Genomic DNA, 8,780 nt, shown 5'->3' on the forward strand with positions numbered 1-8,780 from the left:
CCGCGGGAACGGCTGCATCTGACCACGTGATAGCGGCGGGCCAACCCCGCCGCCGGCACCGCCCCGTCCCGGCGGCCCGCGCGCGGCGGCGGGAGGGGCGGCAAGATGGCGGCGGCCCCTGAGGGAGCGGCGGGGCTCCGCCGGGGACCCGCGGCCTGCGCTGTGGAAATGGCCCGGGACGCGCGCGGGGCGGCGGCAGCGGCAGCGGCGGGTGTTGGTGCTCTCGGAGCGGCTGCCCACGTACTCTTCACTCACCGAGCAGCGTTTGGTGGAGCCTCGTAGGAATCAGTGGCGTGAAGCCTCCGGGAAGCTGCGTTCGTGCTGCCCCTCGTGTCCCTTAAACAAGCTCAAGTTTCTTCCATTGAATGAAGTGAAACTAAGGGAATGTATGTGTAACGATAAGCGGCAACGGAGTACTATAACATAGCTAAACAATGGCTGTTGTGGATGAGGCTGCAGGCCTGTGCTGGAAGACCTTGACTGGAGATGACAAACTCCCAGCAGCCCCTGAAGCTGTTCAGGACTGGCTGCTGCAGCTGGATGGGACACGATGGGATCCATCCCAGGGTACTGACAGAGCTGGCAGATGTCATCGTGAGACCTCTCTCCATTATTTTTCAGCGGTTTGGGGAGTGTGGAGAGGTCTCTGTTGAGTGGAAGGTGATCAGTGTCCCAGTACTCAAGCAGACTAAGGAGGAAGACCCTGCAACCTACAGGCCTGTCAGTCCCACTTCAGTGTCTGTTAAAATCCTGGAGAAGGTTATTTAGGGAGTTGCTGAAAAACCCCTGAGAGACAACGCAGTCATCAGTCACAGCCAGTGAGGGTTCACAGGGGGAAGGTCCTGCTTAATCTGCTTAATCTCCGTTTGTGACAAGCTCAGGCATCGATTCCACAGAGTCACAGAATGGTTCAGGCTGGAAGGGCCCACAGTGGCTCATCTGGTGCCACCTCTCTGCCCAGGCAGGGTCATCCCAGAGCACAGGGCTGTGTCCAGACGGTTCTGGAATATCTCCAGTAACGGACACCCCACTCCCTCTCTGGGCAGCCTGTTCAGTGTACAAGAAAGTTTTTCATCGTGTTCATTTGGACCTCCCTGGGCTCAGTCCCTGCCCGGTGCTCTGGTGCCATCGCTGAATCCCACGGAGCAGAGCCTGGGCCCTGCTCGGAGCCCTCCCTGCAGCCAGGGACACCCAGGCCTCAGGGCCCCTCTCAGCTGGGGCTCCTCTGGAGGCTGAGCAGCCCCAGCTCCCTCAGCCTGTGCTGGGCATGGAGATGCTCCAGGCCCTTCAGCCTCCACTGGACCTGCTCCAAGAGCTCCATATCCCTCCTGTCCTGAGAAGCCCAGAACTGGACACAGCATTCCAGATGTGCCTCACAAGCTGAGCAGAGGGGCATGATCCCCTCCCCTCACACCCGACAGGAACCCCCACCTTGGCCCCAGGGCATACAGCTGGTCAGGAACAGTTGGTGTCACTCTCTTCTCCACAGAGCCGCTGCCCAGCAGGGCAGCCCCAGCCCGGGCTGCTGCCTGGGGTTGTTCCTCCCCACATGCAGGACCCTGCTCATGCCCTGTGTTGAATTTCAGAAGGTTCCTCTCTGCCCCTCTCCCATTGTCGAGGTTCCTCCGAAGGGCCACACAACCCTCTGAGGTATCAGCCACTCTTCCCAGCTCTGTGTCAGTCATCTTTGTGTGACCAAGGGAGGACAGCCGATGTGGTGGTTTGGGGTTTCAGCAGCTTTTGATACCATCTCTCACACTCTCTTGAATACACTGTCCCTCACACAGCTCCACGAGTACCCCTTCAAATGGTGAGCAGCTGGTGACAGGACAAGCTCAAAGGGTTACAGTAAATGGGGCCACATCAGGGCAGCCACCAGTGGGGTTACCCAAGGGCTGGTGCTCTTAGTGTTTTTATAAATCATCCAGATTCAGGAATTTAACGTGCATTAAGTAGGTTTGCCAACAACAGTGAACTGGGAGGGGCTGTGGAGTCCCCGGAGGGCCCCGACAGGGAGCTGGGCAGTCACAACCCGTGTGAAGTTCAACAGCAGCAAGTGCTGGGTTCTGCACCTGGGGCAGGGTTGGACGCACAGTTTGGGGGATGAGAGCAGCAAACAGACCTGGGGGTTGATGGCAAGTTCAATAGGAGCCATCAGTGGTGGCCAAAAGGGCCATCTGTATGCTGGGTACAGCTGGGCTGAGGGAGGGGATTGTCCTGCTCTGCACTGGGGCTGGAGCTCTGTGTTCCCACTAACAGTGCTGGGAGCAAAACTGTGGAGAGAACAGGCCAAAAGCCATTTCCCATCCCATAAAAATTTTAACCCTCTTCCATTTTCAAATACTCTTTCTTTGTGTTTGGCTGACACTACCAGCTCAGACCTAACTCCTCAGCAAATGCACTGCTCAAAATCCAGGGCAAAGCCCCAGGAGCAGAAACCAGAGTCTGGCATGGGGTTGGCATCCAGCCAAGAGGATGGTGCAGGGCTCTTTCCAGTGGTGCCCAGCAACAGGGTGAGCACCACAACAGCCAGAAACTAAAACACAAGAAGTCCCACCTCAACATGAGGAAGGATTTCTTTACACTAAGGGTGGCAAAGCATGGGAGTAGGTACCCAGGGAGGGCATGGAGCTCTGGAGACATTCCAAACCCACCTGGACACATTCCTGTGACAGCTGCTTCAGGTGACCCTGCTGTGACAGGCAACTGGATGATCTCCAGGGATCCTTTCCAACCCCGGCTATTCTGGGATTTTGTGAGTCCTGCAGGAGCACAGACCCTGCTGGTTCTGCTGCCACGAGCGTGTGGGGCTGCAGCAGCAGCCTGGCTCCACTGAACATCACCCCAGCCAGACTTCTGGTTCAGTGGGAAGCACAAGAGCCCTGCACAGAGACAAGGGCATCTCTGCTGCCTTCACCTCCTCCAGCTCTGACACACAACTGCTGCAGCCAAAACCTCCCCTCCACGCTGCTGCCCAGGCTGTTTTTGACAAGCACCTGCAGCCTCCTGCCTTCAAGGGCCCCAAGAGGAACAACAGACAGCTTCTACTTTTATTAGTACAGTTTAACACAGTCTTGGACAGAGGAGAAGCAGCAGGAACCAACATGCAAAGCAATTCAAAGTCCCCGGGGGCTCGAGGAAGACCACCCACAGCTCAGCTCCTGTACCTGCTCCCAGCAGTGTCTCTGGGGGCCCTTTCCCTCCAGCTGCTGCTCTGTTGTGCCCCAGAGCGGGACGAGGTCATGGCAGACACCAAACCTACACACAGAGAGGAGAGGACTGGCCTGGGATTGTGTCTCGATGAGTCAGGTCCGTTGTCTGACGGGAGCTCAGTGAGCTTTGAAACTGGGAGGGCAAATTAAATCTCGTCTGTGTATACAGGGAGAAGAGGGATCCCTTCAGGAAGAGGCAATGGCAGGAGATGCCAGGTATTTCTGAGCTTCCTGTGTCAGAGCTGGCAGCTTTTGGCACCAACAGCTCTTCTCAGTGCATCTATTAAACAACAAATGTGACCTTCCTCCCACTTGCTTCACACCTCGGTCTTCACCAGCGTCTTCTCATGCAGCCCTGCTGCAGCCAGACTCCGAGTTCAGCCAAGTGGACAAGTTCCAGGAACAAATGGGATCTGTCAGGTATTTAGAGCTGGACACAGGTGCCTGGAGAAGGCCCCGAGGCAGGAGGAGCCTTGGCTGAGGCAGCTGGGCAGCTGGGGAAAGCCCCACTCACTGAAGGGAGACCCCCACCCCTGTCCCACTCAGCCCCACCACCCTGGGGCCAGCACAGAGCAGCACTGGGGGTGACTTTACTCTGCCCCCCAAGAGTTGCCCTCATTCCCCAGCACCCACAAAGCTGAGGACCCAGAGGGACAGGCTTTTAGGGCACAGGCCAAACTCATCCTGCACACAGGAAAGCCCTGGGGATCTCGTTCCCTGGGTTTAACCGTGTCCCTGTCATGGCAGGGTTCCGTGTCACTGTCCCTGTCCTTATGCTCTGGTGAGGCTGCACAGGGAGCTCAGACACAGCTCTGAGGAGCTGGGTGGCCCAGGGACAGCTGACAGGTAGCGTCCAGCCCATTACAAACTGGTTTCCAGATACCCTCCCAGCAGGAAAGATCCACTGGAAGCTCTCAGGGGGACAAGGAAGATCTTGGGATCTCCCAGAGCTCAGTGCCACTCCCCTCGGTCGTCCTTCCTGAGCCCCAGATCCACAAATCCTTCTCTGCCTCCCTCTCCCCCTTCTATTCCTGTGGCTGCCCCAGTGCTGCTGCTTCTCATCACTCACCACGGAGGGACAGTGTGGTGTCAGGTTGGGTCAGGGCCGTGCAGCCCCAGAGAACCAGAGCACACCTGGAGGAGCTGCTTCCCACAGCCCAGGAACCAGAGCCTGAGGAATTGTGCGTTTAACAGCATTTGGAGAATCTTCCTACCACGGACTCACTCATCACATCTGAAACTGGGTGAGCTTGTGCCAGCCCCAGCACGCAGAGCTCCCACCAAGGGAGAGAGGATTGTCCCATCCTTCATTCCTTGTCTCGGAATGAGCTCTAAAATGAGAATTTGCCCCCTTATCCTACAGCAGCCCAATTCTTTAAAAGCCTTTGGTGAAAAGCCTTCTAGAAATGCAGGTAAATTGTCAAGCCTGTCACCTTGTGACCAGCACCTCTCCCAGCAGCAGGTAAAATGGATTCTCCTGCTCCAGGCAGGGATGAGAACACCCAGGAATGGGCCAAGAGCCCAAGTTTTACTTCACTGAATCAGCTTGAGCTACTTGGGATTTAAGATGCTGCAGCAAACAGAGCAACAATACCAACTACTTATTAGAGCAGAGAGAGAAAAAAAGAAACAGCTCCCCTTGGCAGGAGCTGAACCACAGAGTTCCACACACAGCCCAGCTCCCAGGATCCCAAAGGCAGAACAGGAATCCCACAGCAGGATCTGCAGCCAGCCCCAGCAGCTACCATGAAATGGATGGACATGTCCTGTGTCCCAGCAGGAAGATGTATTTCCCTTGGGATTCCTCCTCACTCGTAGATCCAGTGTGCAGCTGTGTCCTCCCAGCACGGCAGCTCCTCCGGGCGGAACCAGAGCGAGATCTCCTGCTGGGCACTCTCCACTGAGTCACTGCCATGGATCACATTCCTGTGGGCAAGGAGAAAGGGAGCAGCTGGCACCAAGCTGAGAAAGGTGGGAGAGGGATGCTGGGAAATTCCCCCTTGACCAATTTACTTAAACTGATAGAGCCAGTCCTACCCCACAATATCCCTTCCTGTCACACACCCCTCATCCTTCCAGAAGTGCCAGTTCCCAGCACTCTTTCCTCCCATGCTGAGGAGCCATTTGTTTGCTACAGGAGGAGCTGCAAGTGGCTGTAGGTCTGGGATTTGCAGTTTTTATGTCAGTGATTCCAGCTATGCCTCCAGATTTTCCCCATTCCAGCAAAGCAGGTTTGGTATCAGACACCAGGGAACAGAGATCTAAGGCAGGATGGTTAAGTAAGAGCCCTGTCTACCACAAGCCAGGCTGGGGCCACCCAAGGTCACCACCCATGGATCTTCACCTACTCCCACGAAAGGACTGAGTGGGCACCTCCCTCTTCACAGCCTCACAGTTCCAATTACCGCAGGAAAATAGGCAAACCCCACCTGCTTTCAACAGAGGACTCAGGAGGAAGGAAAGACATAACCCAGGCTCTTCCTCCTACTAAAGCCAACCCCGGGAAGCAGAGCTCAGCTCTGGTCTGAGCATACAAGGGACAACTTCTGCTCTGGGAATGCAGACTCATATGGCTCGAGCAGGCCTGGCACAGGAATGCCTGGACAGGATGCCCTGAAGCACTGAGGGAAGAAAAAGTCAAAGCTCTCACTTGCTGACTTCAACACAGAAGTCCCCTCGGATGGTGCCAGGCCTGGATTCAGCTGGATTGGTCTCCCCAATCATGGTGCGAACTGTCTTCACAACATCCAGGCCCTGCCAGACCTACAGGAGAGCAAAACCAGGATCAGCTTCCACAACTGCCCCAGCAGGTCACATCTGTCCTCTGAATTCCCCACTGGATCCTGGGAGAGAGACAGGAACAGGTCTCTCCAAATTATTCCTCCGAAGTTGATTTTGGAAAATAATCCAAATTGTGTGTGGATTTCTCCCTATCCCTGGAAGCACTCAAAGCCAGGCTGCATGGGGCTTGGAGCAACCTGGGGTAGTGGAAGGTGTCCCTGCCCATGGCAGGGGGTGGAACAAGACTTTCAAGGTCCCTTCCAACCCCAACCATTCCATGATTTAATTTACAATGGAAAACATCCCTGAAGTTCAGTACAGCTTCAAGAGACCCTCTGAGGGGAGATACCACCTTGCTTCCACTGTGCCAACAGCCACTGCTGCTCACACCTTGCACTTCATCCCTGTTCCTCGGTCCAGGGGCCCTGGCCAGCACTCACCATGGCCACGATGGGCCCGGAGCTCATGTACTTCACCAGGCGGCCATAGAAGGGACGGTCCCGCAGGGCGATGTAGTGTTCCTTCAGCAGCTCCTCCGAGGCCTGCACAGAGCACAGAGCTTAGTCTGCTCCCACACATGGCGATCTGGGCAAGGGCTGCACCTCAGGGATGCAGGGAATTAAGAGAATTAAGCTCTTGCACAGATGCTCAGTTCCAGGAGTAGCCTGCCACAGACAGGAGTTTCCAGGTCAGAGCAGCAACACCTGCCAGCTTACAGTGACAGCCCTGGAGCACGGGCACAGCCAAGGGCACACATGCTCCCCAAAGCTGGAATCAGCCCTCCTGGTACCAACACTCCTCTGAGCTGTGAGGATTTGGAGCTGGAATGACACCGGCAGGCTGTACAGGCCGGACGACAGGCAGAACCCCCAGCAGTTACCAGCACAGCCGGGGCCTGAGGAGCTGCAGGGGCTCCTCAGCTCCCGGGACCCCCAGCCTGGGTGGGCCCGGCCGCTCACCTGCAGCAGCTTCATCCCCACCAACTGCAGCCCCTTCCTCTCGAAGCGCCGGATGATCTCCCCGACCAGGTGCCGCTGGACCCCGTCCGGTTTGATGGCCACGAAGGTTCGTTCATTGACCCCGCCGAAGGCTGCAGGGAGAGGGCAGAGGTCTGAGGGGGGGGATGAGACGCCTCCGGGCTTTCAGCCAAGCGGGCACAGGGGCGTCCCAGGCCCTCAGCCGTGGGGACACGGGGGGGTTCCCAGGATCCCGCAGAGGACGGCAGGGCGCGGAGGGCACGGAGATGGGGGGAGGCCTGGCCTGGGCCCTCAGCCGCGGAGTCTCTCCCGGGGAAGGGAGGGCCCTGGCCCTCAGGCACCAGGGGAATGGGGGTCCCTGGTCCTCAGACACAGGGCCGGGGGTCCCGTCCCGTCCCGTACCACTGTGGAAGAGGCCGGCGAAGAGCCCCAGCACCAGGCAGATCATGGCGGCAGCGCTCTTAAAGGGGCCGTGCTCTCCCCGCGCTGTCACCGCCCCCCGCGGAACCATCGTGCCGGGGCCGCGGAGCGGCGGGGCCGAGACACCGGGAACGGCGCGTTCCCATGGCAACGGGCGGGGCCTGGTGCCCGCCGGGGTCGGGGGCCCCGGGGGACCGATGGAGGCGGGGGGGGAGCGGTGGGACCAGGCTCCGCCTGTGCGGGGTGTCCCGGCCGCGGCCTCCCTGCTGCCGCCCCTGAGCTCCCCTGTGCCGCTGGCCCGGCCACAGCGTCCCGCGTGTTCATGAGACTGTTTTGCCTTCGCTGTCTCTGTCGTTGCGGTCGTGACTGCACACGAGTCGTGGTTAGACTAGTCCGGTGTTTGGGCAGCTGCTGTGGTACCTGAGCAGCCCCTCTAGCTCGGGCAGGCCCAGGCTGGCACCTCTGGAAGAGCTGAGCGCTCCCGGGCCGTGCTGCAGGAGCAGAAGGGCAGAGCTGCAGCCCCGCAGAGCTGAGGGAGCTCCTCTGTACAGAGCACATGTTGCTGATTTAATTTTGGGGTGTAGGATCCCGGCTGTTAACCTGCTCTGGAACTCACCTCTTGGTTCAGCTCCCTTCAAGATCAACCTCTGGAAATACCAGCACATGAAATACCTTCTCCAGGTGCCCTGTGGAGGGCTGGATTTGCTGCCAGAGCTGTTCCAGGTGCCTCATGGAGTGCTGGGTCTGCTCCCAACCCGCTTCTCCTGTTCAGAGACAGAGTTCTGCTCGCTTTCCTCTGTTCAGGCCTTGGCTGGGACAAGCAGGGATCTGTCTCCAAACAGCAGGGATCCAGCTGCTTTATCCAACATAGCTTTGAGTAAATTATTCCCGCGTTTGTACGAGTAAATAATTAGCAGTTGTATCCTGGAGGTCCGGAGCATGGCTTTGCCTGAGGAAAGTTGTCCCTGTTTGCTCCAGCACAGCCGTGCTGTGGTGGTTATTATTCCGCCGGCGGAAAAGTCTTTGTAGGATGAGCACCGCCCGTTGTGGAGTGGTGGGCTCGGCTCGGGAGGTTGAGGGCGGTGCCAGAGGCTTTTCCCTGCTGTTCCCGGAGCGCCGGTGCCGGCAGAGGGAGCGCAGGCAGCGCGGAGGAGCTCCCAGCCTTCAGCCAGCCCTCGGCATCCCCAAGTCCATCCCGTCCCGGGCATTCCCGCGGGCGACGCTTCCCTAAAACAATGCTGGAATTTTAAGGTGAACAAGCAGCGTGTTGTCAGCCCATTCCTTGTGTTCTTAGGGACAGCTGGGCGATTTTGTTGGAACATGTCAAAGAAATCCCGTCTGGAGCGGGTGTCTGTGAAAGCCCTCACGCGGTTTGGAAAGGTTGCAGAGT

General features: G+C 57.9%; 1 protein-coding gene across 1 annotated transcript; it reads right to left on the bottom strand.

The window, feature by feature from the left end:
• Positions 1–3,036: 3,036 nt before the first annotated feature.
• On the bottom strand, positions 3,037–7,483 carry NME3 (NME/NM23 nucleoside diphosphate kinase 3). The gene is made up of 5 exons (XM_069029879.1): positions 7,373–7,483; positions 6,953–7,083; positions 6,434–6,535; positions 5,863–5,975; positions 3,037–5,138 (listed from the first exon to the last, which is right to left on the bottom strand). Exons 1-5 carry the CDS (start codon positions 7,479–7,481, stop codon positions 5,021–5,023), a joined length of 573 nt encoding a protein of 190 aa, XP_068885980.1. The 5' UTR covers positions 7,482–7,483; the 3' UTR covers positions 3,037–5,020.
• Between the last annotated feature and the right edge of the window lie 1,297 nt (positions 7,484–8,780).

Source organism: Aphelocoma coerulescens, chromosome 14, assembly GCF_041296385.1.
Source record: "Aphelocoma coerulescens isolate FSJ_1873_10779 chromosome 14, UR_Acoe_1.0, whole genome shotgun sequence".
In the NCBI taxonomy this organism is placed as follows: Eukaryota; Metazoa; Chordata; class Aves; order Passeriformes; family Corvidae; genus Aphelocoma; species Aphelocoma coerulescens.

Excerpts from the sequence above, each read along its gene's own strand:
- NME3 (XM_069029879.1), bottom strand. The coding sequence starts at position 7,481 with ATGGTTCCGCGGGGGGCGGTGACAGCGCGGGGAGAGCACGGCCCCTTT. Across the intron at positions 5,976-6,433 it reads CCGGGCCCATCGTGGCCATG|GTCTGGCAGGGCCTGGATGT; the intron begins GTGAGTGCTGGC and ends GCTCTCCTGTAG. Across the intron at positions 5,139-5,862 it reads TTCTGTGTTGAAGTCAGCAA|GAATGTGATCCATGGCAGTG; the intron begins GTGAGAGCTTTG and ends CCTTGCCCACAG.